This window comes from Galeopterus variegatus, unplaced genomic scaffold, assembly GCF_000696425.1.
Source record: "Galeopterus variegatus unplaced genomic scaffold, G_variegatus-3.0.2 Scaffold1497, whole genome shotgun sequence".
Taxonomy (NCBI): domain Eukaryota; kingdom Metazoa; phylum Chordata; class Mammalia; order Dermoptera; family Cynocephalidae; genus Galeopterus; species Galeopterus variegatus.
Window position 1 is genome coordinate 130,709 of NW_007727608.1, and position 20,431 is coordinate 151,139.

The 20,431-nt window shown below is 63.6% G+C and overlaps 1 protein-coding gene across 1 annotated transcript in view; it reads right to left on the reverse strand.

Annotated features, from left to right (window-relative positions):
- Window positions 1-1,403: 1,403 nt before the first annotated feature.
- PLCH2 (phospholipase C, eta 2) overlaps window positions 1,404-20,431 on the reverse strand; it is a 36,449-nt gene continuing 17,421 nt past the window's right edge. Inside the window, exons 6-22 of the mRNA XM_008577344.1 lie at window positions 20,254-20,347; window positions 19,852-20,055; window positions 19,538-19,658; window positions 17,939-18,110; window positions 17,519-17,626; window positions 16,276-16,434; window positions 11,827-11,919; window positions 11,407-11,489; window positions 10,290-10,387; window positions 10,003-10,185; window positions 9,409-9,516; window positions 8,454-8,578; window positions 8,286-8,370; window positions 8,011-8,157; window positions 7,507-7,586; window positions 4,795-5,086; window positions 1,404-3,095 (exon numbers count right to left, since the gene is read on the reverse strand). Coding sequence (XP_008575566.1) covers window positions 1,744-3,095; window positions 4,795-5,086; window positions 7,507-7,586; window positions 8,011-8,157; window positions 8,286-8,370; window positions 8,454-8,578; window positions 9,409-9,516; window positions 10,003-10,185; window positions 10,290-10,387; window positions 11,407-11,489; window positions 11,827-11,919; window positions 16,276-16,434; window positions 17,519-17,626; window positions 17,939-18,110; window positions 19,538-19,658; window positions 19,852-20,055; window positions 20,254-20,347 — 3,504 coding nt within the window. The 3' untranslated portion in view covers window positions 1,404-1,743. The remainder of the gene's footprint in view (window positions 3,096-4,794; window positions 5,087-7,506; window positions 7,587-8,010; window positions 8,158-8,285; window positions 8,371-8,453; window positions 8,579-9,408; window positions 9,517-10,002; window positions 10,186-10,289; window positions 10,388-11,406; window positions 11,490-11,826; window positions 11,920-16,275; window positions 16,435-17,518; window positions 17,627-17,938; window positions 18,111-19,537; window positions 19,659-19,851; window positions 20,056-20,253; window positions 20,348-20,431) is intronic.

Consider the following 20,431-nt stretch of genomic DNA (forward strand, 5'->3'; position numbering starts at 1 on the left):
GCAAAGCAGAAAAGCCGCAGATGCAGAGGGCAGCAGGTGTCTCGGCTCTGGGTGGCCCAAGGGGTGGTGGGCCATCCTGAGGTTGGTTCCTGCACTGTCCCAGGGCAGAAGTCCCCCTGCCTCCAGCCTGGCCCCACATACCCTGAGTCCCCCAGGCCAGGATGCCTGCAGCCCCCCCCACCCCCCGATTGGCCCCTGTCACAGTCTGGTCATGGCCCCTCCGCACCTGCACCCGTGTGGCCTTCCCTGACCCCTCCTCCTGAGCTCACACCAGGAAGGCCCAGCCCTGAAGACAGCTCTGGTAGTGGACAAGCAGCACCAGCTTGCCTGGTCTGGGGTCACCAGGTGCAGGACCACCCGGCCCTAACGTCAGCAGGGCTTGGCCCAGCTGGGTCTTGGAGCCCCCACACTGGGGAGGTTTGGCCAGAGCCCTGCTCAGCCTGGCTGCAGACCCACCTGGGTGTCACGATGGTCCTGGGGTCTCCACCTGCCCAGGCTGGGCCGTCAGGAGGTGGGATGGATAAAGGTATGAGACAGGGACAGCCAGGACCAGGGAACCGGGGCTCTGAGCACAGGCTTGCAAAGGCCTTCCAGCAGGTCTTGCACCCGCACTGCCTGACTGTGGCCCCGGCTTCAGGTACCCTTCTGCGGGAGGGTTCCAGCTGAGAACCAGGTACTCTCTGCCTTTCCCAGCTGGAACAGAAAAGCTCTTCCCCATCCTCTGTCTACAGAACTCAGATCCCCCAGGCCGAGGCCCCTCCCTGGACCCCTTGGCAGCCAGCCCACCCCCCCACCGCACCCCTGCTCCCCACACGCACTTGCCCCCACCTCAAGGAGGGAGGACGCCTGGGGGGGGGGCCTTTCTCGGGGAGCAGAAAGCTCCTGTGCCATGGGGTGGGCCACACTGACCCCCACTGCTAGGAAGCAGAGGACAGGCCTCAGCACAGACCCCTGTGGCCTGGCCAGCACCCCATCCTTTCCAAGAAGGGACAGTCCTGGAACTACGTACTCTGAGGCCTCAAGGGCAGAGCAGCCCCTGTGGCTGGGGGTCTTTGGCCTCTTCTAGGAGTGGGCTTCATAGCCCCACCCCAGGGAGCCCATCAGCATAGCCCTCAGAGGCCCAGGGTGCACGTGGTGAGGAGAGCCACGCCAAGTGGGTGCGACGCATTTACTGGAGCTGTCGGGTTTACGAAGCATCTTAAGCATCCAGTACCGAGGACGGTTTGCTCAGAACAAGCCAGGTGCACAGTCGGGGCAGGGGCGGACAGACGCGAGCAGCTCTGGGCACTAACAGGCATTCCCAGGACATGGGCACACCTCGGGCCAGGGCCAGGCAGCTCCCAGGGCTGCCCTGGATACACGCGGACACACACACCACACACACTCTGGGGCTAAAAACCAGGTAAAAAAAGGAAAAGAACTTTTAATGTTGTATAAGTTTCGCCTCCCCAAATTTAAATATTTATGTATATATCTTAAAACATTGTGAAAATGCCATTGGGCAGGACCAGCCTCCAGGCTGTGTCCTGGGGCCCCGGCGCCGCTTCTTCCCCAGGGAGCAGGGACAGGAGGGCCAGGGGGACACAGGTGGTGCACAGAGGGTGACAGGACGCAGCTTGGGGGACCCAGCCCACTCCACTTCCTGAGCAAACACTGCACACCCCCAGCCCTACCCCCGGCCTTCCAGGCCACCCAGGCCAGTGGGCCACAGGGGAGGGTGGCCAAAGTCAGCCTTCGGGCAGGTCAGAGCCTCAGCAGGAGCAGGCTGGCGGCGGCACCAGACACCTGCGCAGGGGCTCCCTTGGGGAGCACCAGTGCATCCACACAGCCCTCGAGGCCCACAGAGCAGGCACCCTCAGGGGTGCCCCTCTCCTCCTCCGGGGGTCCCTGCCGGCCTAGGCCCTGCAGCCGCTGCTGCCGCTGCTGCCGCTCCTGCGCCTGGCGGGCCCGGCTGGCGATGGCACGCACGCGGCTCTGGCTGCGGGAGGATGAGCGTCTCAGGAAGCCTGGGCCCCCCACCACGCCCTCCCCAGCCGGGCCCAGGCTGGTGGGCGACGTGATGTCCCCCGCCTGCTGGAAGCCCGTGAGCCAGCGCAGCTGCTCCGTCAGGGCATCCGGCCGTGCCCCTGGCCCCACCACCCGCCGCACCCCACCCAAGGGTCCCAAGCTGCGGCTCAGGCTGCGGGAGTTGCCCGCAAAGCTGGGGGCAAAGTCGTCAGCAGTAAGGTCCCCCAGGCTCTTGGATTTGGCGGCCACAGGGCAGTCCTGAAGGCCCAGCAGGGAGAGGCGGCCCCCGGGTGGCTGCAGGCGGAGGCCGGGCAGCCGTGGGGCCAGGGGCCGGGAGCGCAGCTCGTCAGGCACTGGAGGCAGCTGGCCCGCAGCCTGCAGGTTGGGGTTGGATTTACTCTTGGTCACAGGAGCCAGGTCCAGGCGGGCAGCTGAGGCCAAGGAGGGCCTTGGGGGCAGGCGTCCAATGGGGACCCCAGCAAGGCTCTCGCGGCTGCGGCCCAAGCCCAGGCTTGGCAGGGAGAGGTCGATGACAGTGTCGCTGGACGACATGCTGGAGGATGAGGACACGCTGTCGCGGTGGTTGCCCGGCTCCAGCCGCTGCCAAAGCCGGTCACCACCCGTGGCGTCGGAGTACACAGTGGGGGTAGGAGAGGGCCCAGCCAAGGGCCGCCATCCACCCAGGGGCTCTAAGGGCACCTGCCCCTCACTCTTGGCCCTTCTGACCACAGGCAGAGAGCCCAAGGCCCGGGGGTGGCTCCTACTATCCATGTGGCTGCCAGGAGCCCTCTCGCATGCCCCACCAGGGCCCCCGCCATGGCAGGGCCACTGCCTGCTTTCTGGAGGCTCCTCGGTGCTCCTGAGGCTCCCAGTCCTGAGCTGGAGGGGCACGGATGTTCCCAGAGCCATCCCTGAGAGGCCAGCCACTGTGGCTCCCGGTCTTATGGGGCTCGGGGGCCCTTCCCGGGAGGGGCTGGTGGGGGTGGCTGCCCGTGTCATGAGGCTGGGGCCCAGGGCTGGCTCCTCAGCAATAGTTTCCAGGCTGCACAGGGGAGAGATTGACCGCTGCATGGAGAAGGGGCGGGTGTCTGTGGGGTGTTAGGGACAGAGACACACACAGAGACAGGGACAGAGAGACAAAGAGAATCATGTCAGGGTGGTGTCCCCGCGGCCCCCTGTGTGAGGAACACGGGGCCAGCCCCCATCCCCCGGGACCCTCCAGTCGCGCACGCATCTGACACGGGCACGCTGAGTGCCCCCCACCCTGCTGCTGCTGGGGCCGGGGGAGTGGGCGGGCCAGGATGCCACAGGCCCTGTGCCCACACTCAGGGTCCTCCTGGGGCTGGGGGCAGCACAGGGCACGGGGGGGCCGGGCCCCGTTACCTGGCACTCGCTGCTCTCAGTTCCTAACTACGAGACGGCGTAGGGCGCAGGGACAGAAAAGGAGAATATGGTCAGGTTGGGGCAGGGTGGGCGGCTGGACGGACGCTGGATGGACAGCAGGACAAGGCAAGGCAGGGTGGGAGCACAGCAGCGGGGGACAGGCTCAGGGCACACTCCTCCCGCCCAGGCAGGGGTCCAAAGCACCCCTTGGGCCCTGCCTGTGCCCCGCTGACGAGGTGCCAGCGAGCAACTGTGTGTGCCCGCCACCCCAGAGTGCAGGGCAGAGCTGCCAGCGCAGGCCAGGCCAGGAGTGAACCCCAGGCCACGTGCACACGGACCGCGCTCCACACTGCACCCAGCAGCCCTGAGGCCCCGACTGCAAGCTTCTGAGCTCCATCCAGGAGTCTCCAGGGCACCACGAGGCTTCCCTACAGCCGCACCCTGACCAATGTGACTTCCCAGGAGGAATGCAGTGCAGGGCCTGGCCCTGGCAGGGGTCGGGGGTGAGCACTGCCCCTAGTCCCAGGACGGTGTCAGGGGAAGTCCGGGCAACCGGTCAGCCAGAGAAGTAGGTTTGGGCTCAGCGGGGAGCCCTTTCCTGGGGAGCACCTTGCTGAGGCCACACTTGCAGCTCCAGGCTCCCAGCAATCCTGGCCACTCTCGGTTTGCTGTATTATGACTCGGACTCTCTCAGTCCCCACCCCTTTCAAAATCCCAGGACCTCAAGGTCAGGCAGGGGACCCCCAGGACAAGCCAGCGGAGCACAATCACATGGAGATGCCAGGAGCACACTGGGCCACGGTCTGCGATGGGGAAGCAGCGCGGGCAGCATGAGGCCCGGGCCATGCCAGGGGCCGTGCAGGAGGACGCCACAGGGGACACGGGAGGAGCCACTGGTCTTACCGGTGGAGAACATGGGGGATTTACTCCTGATCTCCTCCAGCTTTTGAGCGAACAAGGCATTCATCTCTCCCTGCAGGGCCCCCGGCTGCCTGCCGGAGCCCTCGGACCAGAGTGGGGCCGCCTTGGGGCTGCCCGGGCTGTCCGGGCTGCTGGAGTCCGAGGACACAGAGCCACTGCCACCTGGACCCTGCCGCCGGGCCCTGGGGCCCCTGGGCAGATCGCAGCTTCTCCCTGGGGTGGCTCGGGGGCCCAGGCCGCAGCAGGGGACCCCCAGCAAGTCCGCCTGGGCCTGGGGCTGCTGGCTGATGGCCGCATGCCGGCCTGCAGGCCCTGGGCTGGGTGGCCGTTCCCTCCGCAGGCCCTCAGTGTCCACACCAGCGCAGGAGCCCACCACACACTTCATGCACGTGGCAGCCATTCCGGCAGGCCCAGGACCCTCGGGGATGCGTGGGGACCGCACCCGTGCCGGGCTCCTCTCTGCTGCTGCTGCCAGCGCCTTACCTCGGGGGCTGCTGCCAGCAGGTCCTTCCCGGGCCAGGGCCTCCGGAGCAGGGCTGGGGGGCACCACGTCATCAGCTGCCCCCTCGGAGCCCATGTCCTGCGTGCCTAGGACCAGCTCTGGGAAGGCCTTGCGGCCCGGCTTCTGGCTCTTGGTCGGGGCGCTGGCCGTGCGCCGAAGGAGCCGCTGGCTAACGGAGGGCCGGGGCAGGGGCTGCCCAGCAGCATGACTGTCGAGAGAGCCGGGCTTTGGGCCTCGGAGGAAGAGGCCTTTTAGACCCAGAGCCGGTTTGACCTGCAAGAGAAAGAGCCACATAGCGGGCGCCTGGACCGCCAGCCCAGCAGCTGCTGCAGCCGCAGAGCCATCTCTCCAGTGGGCACCAGCGAGCGCCTTTGGGGCTGGTGAGCCCGGGGTGGGCGGATGTCGCCATGGGGAGCTGCACTGGCCTAAGCAAGGGCGGCCCACCCGCCCTTTGGACCAAGAATCTGCTTCTTCCTCAAACCTTGGGGCAGGAACTGGTGACACTTCTGCCGGGCAAGCAAAGGGGAAGGCCAGAGACCTGGGAGCCTGGGCCTCCACCCCACGCGCTGCACCTGCTCCGAGGCCCCACAGCCCCCATCTCTGGCAGGGTTCGTGGGCACAGGAGCCACAGTGCTGGAGTGAAGAGACGGAGAAGATGGGCACCCACATCACCCTGGGTAGCGTCCGCCCTGCTGTCAGGCACCACGGAGCAAGGCTGCCAGGTGCGGCTGAGGTCTGCACCCCCACGGCCCCTGTCCTGTCCACTTCTCTGGTGATGCTTCTGCCCCCTGGAGGTGCTGCCTCTTCCAGGAAGCCTTCCTGAATTCCCCGCCGGCAACCTATTCCAGCCTCACCCTGTTCTCTGCTCATGGGAGCCACTGAGGCTCACAGCTGGCTCTGTGCTTCCTAAACCACTGCCCAGATGGGCTCAGGCTCCTGGCCCACCAGTGTCAGGCCACAGCCGACCTTCCTGGAGAGCTGGACCAGGCAGTCCCTGCACAGTGCTCTCCTGCAGCTCCTGCCTGAAGAGAGCAGCCACGGGATCCCGGGACCAGCTGGCAAGTGCTGGGTCACCGCTGGAGACAGCCAGACAGCTGTGTCTCAAGTGTGCAGAGGCCAGAAGGATCCTCACATGCCAGACATCCGCGTGCCCCCCACAGAGACCCCAACAACACCCACCATTCCCCCATGATGGGCCGTGCTCGTGCGCAGAGTGGCCCAGGGCCCAGCGGGCAGATCACCCCCAGCTGGGGCACTTCTGAGCAGAGGCGTCCAAGTGGCCAGCACTTGAATCAGCTTCCTGATTCAAGATCCCAAATCCAGTGCAATTTGGTCAGTGTGGCTGGAAAGCCATTTAGAAGGAGATCCAGGATTCAGACTTGGAGCTCCTGGCCCTGGGACGTCCCCCATCCCAGGCACTGGGCATTGTCCACACAATGGGGAAGGAAAACAGGAGGGAGACTGAGAAATGAGCAACTGGGGGGCTGGAGGGAGAATAGGAAAGGAGGAGACGAAACTGGGAAGGAGGGGGCATGGGGGGTTCAAGAGAGCTCACAGCCAAAGAAGGGGTACAGGGCAGGCACCAGGAGGGAGCGGGGAAGGGGCATGTAGCGGCCTCAGCCGAATCCTGGATCTGCCTCGTAAATGGTAAATGCTGCTGTCTGGCTGAGGATGGCCCAGGGGACCCCGGAGCCATGGCATGATCCATGTCACATGAGCTGACAGTCTCCAAAATGCTACTGGGAGCCACAGATGCTAATGGGGTGCGGCTTGGGCATGCAGGTGGGAGCGGCGGGCCACACTGTCCCGGCGCCGGGGTACCTTGGAGGCTCCTACCAAGGCTGTGCTTCTAACAGTAGACTTTGGACATAGAGAAGCCCACTGTAAGACCGAAGAGACAGAGTGAAGGCAGGTGAGGCGGCAACGACAGCCGGGGGGGCGCCCCGCGGCCCGTGGAGACAGGCGGGCACAGGACAGACAGACGGACAGCAGACAGAGAGCCGGGTGCCTGCAGAGGCTGGGTTGGGCTGGCACCTCTGGGCCCACAAGCGCAGCAGGAGAGAGACGGTTAGCGTGGGGCCCTGGGCAGGACCCACGTGCTATGCGATCACAGACCCCCGAGTTCGGGCTGCACCTGGCAGGACCCTAAGGGCACTGGGTCCAGCTCAGAACTGGGGCGGCTGGGCTCTGCAGAATGGAAAGGTCAGAGCCAAGACCCCTGTCCTGCGGATGCCAGCTGTCTTGCCTTGGCCTGGGCAAGGCAAACGTGTTGGGGGGGCGGGTAATAGGGCGAACCCAGGTGGCACCTTCCGGATAATTCTGGGAAGTAGCCAGAGCAGGGGCCACTCAGGAGAGGGAGAGAGACCAGCTGTGGGCGCCCAGGAAGGGCCACCATGCTCCTTTCCTGCTGAGAAGCCAGGTGGGGCTTGGGGAGGGCCACCGAGGGAGTAGGGACAACCAGGGGCACTCCTCCCTGGGGCAGGGGCACTTGGGCCCCATGCCTTGCCCTCGACTGGAGGTCCGCACCGCAGGCTCAGGGTAGGTGGAGGAACAGAGGCCCAGGGAGGTGACCAGTAGGCACCACTGCTGGGGTTCAGGAGCTGGCCTTTGGGACACTGTTGGGGGCTGGGCTGGGCGAGGACCCAGTGCTGACCCTTCCCACGACCACAGGTGGCCTGGCAGGTGACACTCACCTTACCGCTGATGTCACTGACAGCCACGTGCACGAAGATGGAGGCCTCTTCCATCCCCTCCAGGTACACATGCCGATAGCCTGGAGCAGCAGGTCACGGGCTCACCAGAGCTCCCCCCACCCCTGTCCCCCCCACGGCCACACTCTACTTAAAGGTCTGAAGGCCCTGAACACAACCAGTGAGCCCAGTCCTGGGGACCCTGCCTCCCATGGGCCCGGCAACAGCTCGCCTCCTCCAGGAAGCCCACCAGTGTTGCCCCAGCCTGCAGGGACCTCCTCCTGGGGGTGACCCACACCCTAGCCCTGGTCCACAAAGCCCCCTGGCCTCACTTGCTGTCCTTGTGAGCTCCCTCTGTCCCTTTGGCAGCAGGACCAGGCCCACCCACAGCAGGTGCTAACTTACAATAGGAAGCTGAGCCCCACCCTGCCCTGGAGCCCTCAGTCTGGGGGGGCCGAGTGCTGGCCCGGGGCTCCGCCGTCCCCCCAGCCTTGGCCCCCTGCCCACCTGGCATCATGCTGCTGAAGGCCACGGTCCTCTGGCCGATGAAGTCGCGCCCGATGGGGTCGTGGTCCCAGACAAGGAAGCGGACCAGCGCGATTTCAGGCATGTGCACCGTGAACACCAGGGTCTCCTCCCACATGGGGTTGAATCCTGGAGGCCACCGGAAGGAACGTCACCGGGGGGAGTCCCATGTGGCAGGGACCCGTGCCCAGCACAGCTCCAGCCTGGAGGCCACCTGGCCCACCCCCGCCCTGGCGCCCTGGCGGGCCGAGCCCCACCGTTGTCGTCCACCACACGGGTCTGCCCCTTGTCGCAGTCCACCGGGAGCCCGATGACCTCCACCTCCACAAAGGGGTCGATGATCTGGGACAGAGGGGTGAGGGGTGTGTAGGGCCAGGCACAATACTCAGGCGCACACCCACCCCCCGTGACCCCCGTCCTCCTACCTCCCCGCGGTCCCCCAGCATCGAGTCTCGCGGCTTGGGGAGCTGCTGCCCGCTGATGATCCGGAGTGCCAGCTGCTTCTTGAGCTGCCCTGGCAGGGGGTCCTCAGAGTTGGGGTTGAAGATGCCTGACGGGATGCAGGGGTGAGGCTGAGCCAGCCCAGCCTTCAGCAAGCTCCGCCCACCGGCACGGGCGGCAAGCGGCCCCCACCCTGCTCCCATCTAACAGACACCACGGCCCAGGCGGAGGAAGCGGAGCCAGCACTATGGTGCGGGGCCGGGGTCTCCATGGCAGGTGCTCTGACCCGAGTGTTCGGTCCCCTCGGTGACCACCCTACAATATGGGAGAGAGCCCATCCCTCTCACAGGCCCTCGTGGGAGGGTCACACTGCTTCTGGCTGGGGGGCTGGTGCCCAGGGGCACAGTGAGGTGGGGGGTTCCTGCCACCCGCACAGCCAGGTGCTTACTCGGGCAGATAACTTGGAGTAGGGCGCAGACAGATAAAGATGCAATAGGAACCGAGAAGGGGCGTGGGGGGAGGGCTAGGATTAAATGGAAAGAACCCAGAAGTCATTTGCAGCATATCAGGGAGAAAATCAAAGTGCCTCAGAGGGACGAGGCAGCTCCCTAAAACGCCAGCCCAAACCCAGGTCTAGGGCACTGCTGCCTGAGCCCACAGGTGGGCCGGGCACAGGGGGCAGGGGCGGCTGGCACCAGGCCCCCGGTTCCCGAAGCTCATGTGGGCCTGGAACATGGGGGATGGGCTCCCTAATTCCCCACCTTCAGATTCCTGGCAGGGTTGGCGTCCTTCTCTGCACTCTGAGCAGGGAAGGTGCCCACGCCCACCTTCCAGTATCCTGGGAGCCCGACCCTCCAGGAAGCCCTGCCGAAGCTGCCCACTATTACCCCCGAGCCCCGTGTTCCTGAGCCCCAGGAGGCCATGGAGCCAGCGCCTCACCCTGGCACATGCATGGAGGCTTGAGCACGTAGCCGCAGCCGCCGTTGGTGCTAAACTTGGCCCGGTTCAGCTGCAGCATCCGCCCCTCTGACTGGTAGTTCAGGGCGACTGCAGGGGCACAGGAGGCCGTCCTGGTCAGTGCCCCGCCCTCCAGGTGCCACCGTCCACCAGGCCCACACAGCCTCCTGCCTGCCCGCCACGGCACGCCCGCCTCCCTGCATGACTGCCCATGAGTCTGCTAATTGCCCATCATTCATGCACCATGAGAGGGCTCCAGGACTCACACCATGAGGGGCCAGCCATGCGTCCCGGCAGAGCATCCCCTGCAGCCTGCATGGCCACCCCCCATGCACCTCAGCTGTGCCTGGGCGGACCTGCGGCCTTTCCCACAATGTCCTGGAGTCTTAAGGACCCAGCGCAGCGCCAGTCTGGCGTTGCCAGCACCATGCTGCGGAGTTCCTCTAAAGCCATGGGAGAGAGGGCAGGGACACAGCCGGGCCCCTCATGGGTCCCTGCTCACTGTAGGGACACCCCATGACAGCTGGGCCAGCCCCTCCACAGCATCCCGCCCGACGCACCGCGCTGGGCACCCACCCATCTGGCAGCCGGCGTTCCAGAAGGGCTGTGGGTTGTAGTTGCTGGAGTCGACACGGTAGGAAGAGGGGTACACGCGGGAGAGCTGGCGCTGGTTGAAGCGCAGATACTGTGCTGGCTTCTGCTGCAGGATCTGATGGGCCTTGGTCTCACTGAAGGACGACACCTGCCAGCTAGACGTGACTGTGACACAGACCAGCGGGTGTCGGATGCTGCGTCCCAACACGCAACCAGGATCAGGGTACTGGGGTCCCGCCCCGGGGCCCCCTGAGCCCGTCGCCCCTCACCTTCCATCTCCACGTCGTGGATGCCCACGGACTTGGTGTATTTCACCAGGTCCGAGAGGGCTCGCGACAGCTTCATGGTCTTCTTCTGCCGGGTTGTCCTGCGGGGGGTGGTCAGCAGGGTGTGGTCAGGACCCTGAGGTTGGCGCCCCTCCCACTCAGGGTCAGCCTGGTGCCCAGCTCCGTGAGACGAGCCCCAGGGCTTGGGCAGTTTCACTAATTCACCCAACAACCCAATGTCAATCAAGCGTCCACTGCACCGCACGTGCCAGGTGCCAGACATGGGTGGACAGAGAGAGGAGACCAGGCCTCAGGACAAAGCTAGGGGGGCAGGTCTGAGCCCCTTGGAGATGGACTCCCAGACCCTGACAGAGGCTGGAGGGCATGGCTGGCCTGGAGCTGCCAGCAGGTGCCGGCACTTGTGAGCACGGCTGGCGGGCGGTACTCTGCAGGGGACAGATAGGGCAGTGTCTGGATCTGATTTAGAATCACTATCGTGGGGAAGAGGCCAGGGGAAGTGTGGCCTGGACTGGTAAACTAGAAATGTGGGAGCCACTTGGGGGGATTGGGGGGCATCTGAGGCCCAGAGATGGACACAGCCCCTGGGGAAGGCTGAGGCTGGGGGTACCTGGGGAATAGGAGTTGGAGGACTGAGGCTGGGTGGGCCTGCGAGACCTGATCCAAAACGTCTCCCAACCTGGTGGTCCCCCGAGACTCACAGTTCAGCTTGGCCCCACCCCAGGGTCCACGCCCCACAGGGCTGTCTGGAGCTGCTACGTGGGTCTGCACACCCCACATCCACTATTGCCTGGACACAACTCCACCTCCCACAGCCTCCGCGAGAGTCCAGGATGGGAACAGGGACCAGGGCTCCCGCATCTGCCCCCCGTCCTGACAGGCACTCGGGGTCAGTCATTTCAGAGAAGGGCATGGGGACCCCCAGCCGGCAAGCCCTTGGGGCTTGTGCGGGGACCCTCAGGACTGTGCAGGGCCCCCTAAGTGTTACAGGGTCCCCCAGGGTAGTGCAGGGCCCCCCCGGGTGATACAAAATCCCTCTGGACGGTACAGCGTCCTCCAGGATGGTGCAGGGCCCCCCCCCACCCCAGGGCAGGTAACTGACCCTCGGCTTTGGCTTCCTGGGGAGTCCAGGTCCCCGTCCGCCTCCTCCACGCTGGCCACCTTCTTCAGCTTGCTGCCCTTTTTCTGTGCAGGAGGAGGATCGTGACCCGAGGAGCAGGAGGACGGGTTCTCGGAGGGGGCCATTCCTCCTGGGTTCTGGGGGCCTCCGGGTCTATCCTGCCCACGAGGTCTGCCTAGGCCTCTGCAGTGCCCAGTTTGGCCTGTGCCCAGGGCAGCCACAGAGTACCTGAGCTTGGGACATTGGCCAGTGTGGGCCAGAGGAGGCAGTGCCCACAGGGCCAGCAAAGCACTGGCTCCTACCAGCCTGTCTCTGGGCTCCCAGCCCCGGCACACGTAGCAGGCCAGGGGCCCTGGGCCGGAGGAGACCCCGCCCGCCTCCCCACCAGTCCCCCTGCTCCACCTTGCGCTTGGACAAGCCGCTTGCGAGGAGGCGGCCGCTCCGTCTGCTGGCTCCGACATCCTCCCCAGACTGCACGTCCTCCTCAGCCTTGCCCTGACCCCCAGAAAGACACAGAGGGTGACACGGTGAGCCCAGCCTCAAACCGGGCAGGACAGCTCCCCTGCGGGCCCGGGAGGCCTTCCTGGAAGAGGCGGGATCCAGCCGGGCCTGGGAGGAAGGCAGGGAGGGTGCAGGGGGCCAGGGCTTGACCCCCTGCCCCCGTCTGCCCCCGTCTGCCCCCGTCTGCCCGAGGGCACAGAGGCAGCTGCCCAGAGGAGTGGCCTGAAAAGCAGGGCACGAGCCCAGTGGAAATGTTCTCAGGCCAGCGCTGTTTTCGTGCTGCGATGTTTCAGACTCATTAAGTTCCCAGTTCTGAATTTTTCCCACAGATGGTGACTACATAATAAATGCAGCGTGTGTGTCTGGAATGTTCCACAGCCAGGCCTGCTTATGTAACCCTTCTGCGAGGGTCCTGCAGCTCTGACGTCCTGCTTGCTTCTCCCGCGCAAAGGTGTTGCCTGGTTAGAGGGGTAACACCAGGTCTGCGCTCCCCACAGCGGGCTCTGTGCCGTGGGATCCCGGGGAGCTGCGGGACCAGCCAGGCTCCCTTCCTCTACCCCCAGGGCCCCCCAGGTCTGTTCCTGGCAGCACTCACCCCCCCCCCAGGGCCATGTCGCAAATGCTCATGCAACTGAAGCTCATTCATACTGAGCCATCGGGCTCCTGTGCTGGGACATGTGTGTCCCTGAGGCCACTGCAGCTGCCATCCCTGGTCCCCCTAAGCTCCTTCCACAGAGGCCCCCAAAGCTCTGCTCAGGAGGTGTCCCATCCCACGTCTTGTCACCCATGCAGAGTGGGGGCTGGTCTCTGTCAGACATGATGGAGCTGTGCACCTGCAGTCAGGGGTCCCTGTTAGAGAGGGGCTTCAACGAGAGGCAGACCACCATGCACACCCGTCAGAGAACTCTGGTGTGTGCCCCACTGTGTTCACCCCTGCACACATCCGTGGACATGCCCTGCACATGCCCGTGGACACTCTAAAGCTGCCACAAAAAACCCACTGTGGGCATCTGACAACCACAGAGCCCTCGGCCCTCGGCCAACCATAGGACAAACACCTCACGCCTGCCCCTTGTTCCCTGCCTGGACCACCCCCCGCGCAGACATGCCTCGCCAGACACACCGGAGGGTGGAGCAGGGTACCAGCCGAGGCTCCCCGCCGGACGCGGCCTGTCAAGCCGCTGACGCTGCCCGGAAGTTCCTGAGACGCCTCGTGCTCCCCCAGCAGCTTGGCCCAGATCTGTGCCCTGCCCCCTCCTTTGCCCTCACACGGGTCAGGACCAGGGTGTGGCTGACCCTCCCGCTGTGCTGATCCAGAGCCCGAGGCGCACATGACCTCCGCTCACCATCTAATCTCGAGCTGCTCTCAGCGACGTTCCTCTCCCTGTGCAGCCTCCAGCAACACCAGCCGTTTTCCTCCTAATTCACTGATGATGCCACAGCCGCGCGCTGGGAGAGGAGCTGGAGGCCGCACTCACAGTGTATTCAGAGCCACTTGAGGCCGACACGCTTTGCGGCTTCCCAAAACACTGTGGTTACTGAGAGCCGCAAGCGGCTATAAATCTGGATGTAACTAAGGAGGAGCGCGCACTGGCCTGGGAGACATGGTGGCCAGCCGCAGCCCGCACCGCAAGACCAGAATCCTCTGCCATCCCTGGCATGCCCCGAGCCGACCACCTGCAGGGTGGCTGTGGGCAGACACAGTGCACCATGCAGTGGGCACATGCCTGGACAGCAGCGAGGGTCCCTGCCATGGACAGAGCTGCCAGCAGAGCCCAGCCAACCCATCCTCAATGGGGGAGGTCCAGTGCTGGGCCTGGCTGGGGAGCTGCAGGGTAGGGTCCCCTGCAGAGGGCAAGGGCTGTCCTTGGCCAGCACCCAGTGGACCTGTGCCCAGCACTTCAGGTGGGGATCCCTTTCTTTCCCCTAGATATCCACTCCTGCTGCCCCCAGCCTCCTGTTCTCTCCCACAAGGACCCCCGAGTTGTACCTCCTGTCCTCAAGTTTCCCATGCAAAGGGGACGATGCTCAGCCCAGGGGGGACAGAGAGACACATAGTAGGAATCGCCACCTCCATAACCCGCACACAGATGCTCCTGTCTCTGCCTGGGACACCTCCTCAGTGAGCTCTGTGGCGGGATGAGATCCCCTGCCCCAGGCTGGGGGTCAGTTCAACCCTCCTGCCTATCCTGAAGGGCTCTTGGACCCTCTGGGCTGCCATCGCCTGGCAGGGACAGCCTGGTGCTGCAGGTCAGGGTGGGATTCTCTGTTCCTCCCCACACCTTGCAGGCTCAGCCTGAGCCCCTCCTGCTCCTCCAGGAAGACTTCCCTGATCACAGGCCCCCAGCAGCTGCCCAGATGCACCATCTCCAGGGGCCAGGCTACTCTCCTGTGCCCCCGGTGCACCCCCAGGTGCGCCCCAGGTGCGTTTGGCTGAGGAAAGCAGAGGCATGACGTCAGCTCCCACCTGGCCAGGCAACTCCACAAGACACAGGCCCACCTGCCACCTGCCAGAGCCTCAGGTGGGCCACGTTCTCCCTACCCAGACATCTCAGGTCTAAAAATAAAGGAATGCCTTTCAGCACGGGACCACAAGAGCCACGTGCACAGAGCATTCACCAAGTCTCCTGTGTCATCAGCTGTGCCGAGTGCCCTGTGCCCTGTGGGCGGAAACAAATACCTGCATCTAGAAACACTGTTCCCGGCACCCTCACTCCATCAGGGAGAAGCCACCTTCCACCCTCCCCACGAGCTGGGAAAATCATCGCCAAGGTCATGCGGGGAGCAGCAGGGAGTGAGCCAGTGCCACAGGGCACGGCAGGGTTGCCATGGGGATGTGGCCATCCCCACACACCCCACCAGGCACTGAGGCCTGCTGCCCACCTACCACAGCCACAACAGGTCTGTCAGCTCCTGCCAGGGCCCTGGCACTCCAGCCATTTGGCCCATGTGTCCATCCTTCAAGGTTTGCTTCCCCCTCCAAGGAGGCACTCCGACCCCTCGGCCTGGCGGATACTTCTCCATGAGGCTGTGAGCAGCTCCGGGCAGGGTGCACTGGCTGGGCACCAGGCACTGAGGCCTGCTGCCCACCTACCACAGCCACAACAGGTCTGTCAGCTCCTGCCAGGGCCCTGGCACTCCAGCCATTTGGCCCATGTGTCCATCCTTCAAGGTTTGCTTCCCCCTCCAAGGAGGCACCCCGACCCCTCGGCCTGGCGGATACTTCTCCATGAGGCTGTGAGCAGCTCCGGGCAGGGTGCACTGGGTGGGAAGGCAGCCCACCACCAGCTGGACAGCTCCCAAGGACTGGTTTGGCTCTGAGACCCTGCCGTGCCCTCCCTGTCATGCATGAGACGCTCACAAGGGTGGCTGATGCTCAAATCCCCTCCCACGGGGAGCTGCAGATCTCCCAGGCGGCTGCCTGTCCATCTGGCCCACAGGCCTCTGAGGGGTCACGCACGCTGTGGCCGTCAGGGCCAAGCCAGAGCAGTGAGGACGGGACCACAGCCACACAATGGTGTGGCTCAAGCCCCAGCTATCCCTTTCCTGACAAGGTAAATGCCGTGGATTATTCAGGATGAAAAATCAAAACACAAATGCTGGTCTCTGGGGGTTCCCAGTGATGGAGAGCTTCACCAGCAGACAGGGCACCTCCAGATCTTAGGCAGTGGTGTGCATGTGTGCAGGTGCATGTGTGCAGGTGCATGTGCAGAGGTGCGTGCACCAGTGTGGCTATGTGCACAGGTATACATGTGTGCACATGTATGTGTATAGGTGTGAGTGCAGGTGCACGTGTGCATGGTGAGTATTGTCCAGGTGTGTGCACCATGCACATGTGTGCAGGTGTGTGTGCAGGTGCATGTGCATGTGTGCAGGTACATGTGCAGGTACACGTGCGTGTGCTGTGCAGGTGCATGTGCAGAGGTGCGTGCACCAGTGTGGCTATGTGCACAGGTATACATGTGTGCACATGTATGTGTGTAGGTGTGAGTGCAGATGCACGTGTGCATGGTGAGTGTTGTCCAGGTGTGTGCACCATGCACATGTGTGCAGGTGTGTGTGCAGTTGCATGTGCATGTGTGCAGGTACATGTGCAGGTACACGTGCGTGTGCTGTGCAGGTGCGGGTGCAGAGGTGCGCACTTGTACAGGTGTGGGGGGGGTGCATGTGTGCATGTTATGTAGGTGCGTGTGCAGATGTGTGCGCATGTACAGATGTGTGTGCAGGTGCATGTGCCAAGGTGCGCATGTGTGCAGGTACGTGTGTGTGCAGAGGCCACATGCTCAGGTTCCTCGCTCAGCCCACGGACCGGCTGTAGGGAGGAGGATCTGTTGGCATCAGTGACCTTACCTTTTTGGCCTCTGCCTTGTGCCCGAGCTTTCCTGATGGGGGCAGTGTGGACACAGCAAAGTCATTGGGGTCCTCACAGTCCCGAATCTTGGACTCCTTGATGAGGGAATCCAGCTTCCTCTTAGCGATGCTTTCCACATGCTTCCGGTTGGTGGAGGCCTGTACAAGGCAGAGGTGAGCCCTTGCATCTGTCCCCAGCCCTGCGAGCAGCAGCCATGCCAGGCCCCAGAGCGCTCACACCCACCCTGCCCACTCCCCGGCTCATAGGAAGCCTGCGACTGGCCACCACACACCTCAAGGAGGTGGGCAGGGGCCAGGGGACAAATCTCAGAGCTGCCCTTTCCTGCCAGCCCAGCCCCGCATGGCCCTCTAGGGCGGGGCATGGGTCTTGGCCATCGGACACCAGTGGTGCCCAGGCTAGAGTGGGCACAAAATGGACATCGCAGAATGTGGGTTTCCCATCACCTCGGGCGGCAGGGAAGTGCGCAGGCACACCCAGCATGGGGAGAATTCTGCTGCCTAAGGGCTTTCTAAAACAATTAGCCAGCTGTGGCTGGGAATGCTCCCGCACGATTATTTTCCCAGCCACTGGGCCCTCGGGAAGAAATAAGGTCTTCGCTGCCTCCTGCGGCAGCAGCAGCTCAGAGAGCGCCCAGAGGAGAGAGATGCTAATTATGGAGACCCCCAAGCCCCTCCCTGACCCCTTAGCTTCCCTCCACAGCCCCCATCCCCAGCAGCTGGCCAGCCACAGTGAGGAGGTGACCACTGGCAGGACCCCCGCAGGGCCAGGCAGGCCCTTTCTACTGGAGTTCTCAACATCAGGGTTGACCTGGCGGTTGATGCTGCTTGGAGGTGGGGCTGGTCCTGGGCACCAGGTGGCTGAGCAGGACCACTGGCCACCTACTGTCCAACTGGTTTTGGCAGGAAAGAGGCCAGGAAGCTGGAATGTTCTGGGTCAGAGCCCAGCAGGCACAGGTGCAGATGGGAATGGCATGGAACCCAGGGTGGACCCCTGTCCCCCAGTGCTGCCCTCGCTTGCTGAGGGGTCAAGAGGACCAGGCACAGGGAATGGACGGCACCCCAGGTCGGCTCAGAAACGGGAACCAGGACAGGCCACCGGCAGGCGTGAGGTCGGCCACTGGCTGGGAATGTGGAGGGGTAGGCAGCAGGGGCCCCACAGGCCCCGGGGCTTTGCAGACCCCCCTGCACTGCTGTCCCATGTCCCTGTCCCAGCCCCACTCACATCCCCGTTGAGCAGCTTGCAGTCGTCATCAATCTCATCGGCACTGTCCTCGTCGGACACCTCTCCCTCCTCCGCATCTTCGCTGATGCTGGCCGGGAGCTTCTTCCCCTGGGGGAGGAGACGGATGGTGGGAGAGGCCCTGAAGGAAGTACCGGAAGTCTTCCCACAAGCAGCAGCCGGCAAGGTGCAGGGTCTTTTCCCAGCTTGCTTTTGGAATCTCAGGGCATGGGCGGGGGCGGTCCAGGCCTGTCGGTTCCTTGCAGCAGCAGCCATGTGGAAAAGGAACACGCCACAGCCCCCATGGGGAGACTGAGGCTGGGTCTCCCCCAGACGGCATGATGCCCCAACCTGTCTGCAGCAGCGCCCTGCCCCAGGTCACAGCCTGGCACAATGCTATCCCCAGGAGGGGCAGGGGCTCACCTTCACCAGGATCTTGCCCTTGAGCATCTGGGGAGAAGGAAGCATGGTGGCATCCTCACTGCTCACCGATGACAGGTCCAGCTTGTCCCCAAGGATGTCAGTCAGATATTGGGCCATCTTCTTCTGCTGGATGACACTACAGTGGTTCTCAATGGACAGGATCACTGGGTACCTGTGGCCCCAATGTGGGAGGAGAGGGTGAGGCCAGGGCCCCAGGGGAGGGCCAGGCTCCACCTCTGTAGGAGCCCAGGTCACCTGTACCATTGAATGAAGAGGGGTCTTCACCAGAAACCAGGATAGGTGGGGCTGCCAGCTGCTTCAGGTGGTGGCCCACCAACAACTGTGAAGTAATTCAGAGGGTGGGAAAGGAGCTGGGAGATCTTAGGGAAAGGTAAGGAAGGCACGAGCTTCCCCAATAAGAAAAAGCAAAGGCAACTAGGAACTCCAGGAAAACAAAAGGAAACGTTTGAAAAGGTGATGGTTTAAAAAGGACACGGACTGCACAGAGTTGCAACATGGAGCAATGGGTAGATTGTGAGAAATATAATCCTTTTGACCTCAATACTGAAGAGACTATCCTTTGAATAGCCCTGGGGTCCTGGCATTGGCCCCATAAAGAAGGAGCCTGGCATACACCATCTGGCAGAACGTGGTTATCACCTACACAGTGCAGACTCGGGGGGCAGCATGGGACTTCTCATTATATGCTCTTCAGCATTATTATTTATTTTTAGCCATGTGCACATTTTACTTGGATTTTTACCAAAAGGCAACCATGATCCTTTTAGAAAATAGGTAAACCAACCAAGAGGGCATGAACCAGATCAAGAGACAGGCAAGTCCTGTGATCGGCCAGGGCCTCAGGAAGAATGTGGTACCAGCCAAGATTACGCTAAATGTGGGAGCCCTGCTCTGAGACCCCAGCAGACCCCAGCTCCTCAGCAGCTAAGGAGACCTGTGTGTCCCCACCTGCAATCCCAGCGGCCGGCCACCCTGCAGAGGCCCCATGGCCACTCTCCTTCTCATGGCCTGAGACAGAGCCTAGGGGCCTGCTTTCCCGGGAGGGGCCCCTCTCTTTCTGTCCCCCAAGTCAATCTTGATTCTGCTTTGCCCCTTCATTTGATTGTCCCCTTCTTCTGCCTGAGAGCCTGTTTAGCCAAGACCCAAAGGTAACTTCAGCAGAGGAGGGAAGTGGTCTCTATTTCCAGAAACTAAATTGGACTTTCTTCAACGGCATCTGTAGCCACAGCAAACTGAGTGACAGCAAATTAAGTCTGGACACGGAGCAGCTACTTGTGGGTGATCGGTGTGGGAGCTGCTGCTGCTGACGCTGGGGCTTGCCACCTGGTGCGTGTGGATGGGCTGCTGGCCCACATGCCCTGTGCCCTGGGCCTGACTGGCTCTCCACTCCCGCACCTGCCACCTTCCCTCTCCCCAGACCTGAGCCCCCCTGCCCCTTTCTCCTCAGTGACAGACACCGAAATTAAACCAGCCCCTTGGCCCCTACAGCCACTGCCCACCAGCAAGGGCCGGGGAGGGGCAGGAAGAGCAGGAGCCTGGAGCCCCTCCCTGGGGCAGCCCCCAGGCCCAGCCACTCACTCATTCTTGATGAAGGCATATTTGTTGATCGTCTCGATGACATCTTTGAAGAGGATCTTGGAGGTCAGAGTGTAGCCATGGTGCACGATGGGCTCCCCGTCGGGCCCATCCCAGCAGTCCACTGTGGACAGGCAGGCCTGCGTCGGCCCAGGGGCTCGGCCACGGTGAGCACTGGCAGCCTGAGCCCGTGGACTCCAGCCCGAGGGGTCCATCCTCTTGCCCAGTGACAGACACAGAAGAGGCTTTCCCGGCCCCTGCCCGGAGACCCTCAGTGAGCTCCACGGGCCCCCCATCTTGGGCCCGGGAGCACTTACCCTCCACGCAGCGGCAGCCGGCCTGCAGGACCCAGGCATACATGTCTGCCCGCGACTGGGACATGAGCTGGTCCCCCACGAGGTAGGTGTTGTGGGACGAGGTGATGAAGTAGTGGCTCAGCGGTTGCGTCATGTCCTGGTGCACGCCATGGTGCTCGGGGTTGAAGATGTCACCGGCGGGGCTCTTCGTGTAGTTGGTGAAGCCTGCAGGGTGGCATGGGGCAGGGAGGGAGTCAGCCCCTGGGGGTAGCCCTAGGGCCCGAGTCCACCACTGGCCTCATCTCACGACCACATGGAACATGAAGCCACCTGCTCAGGCCACCTGTCCAGGCCCATGGGCTGCCCCCTCGGTGCCCCCCTGGCGTCCCAGGACAACTGGACCGAGGGCCACATCCCACTCACCGTCAATGCCCAGCACCCCCTTACTCTTGTTCTCTGGGCAGGGCTCGAACTGCTCGATGATGTCCCGGCAGTTCTCGAGGGTTACACCCATCATCTAGGCCAGAGCAGAGCATGAGCCCAGGCTGGCCTGTCGCCATCCTCCCACCGTCCTCCCACCGTCCTCCCACCGTCCTCCCAC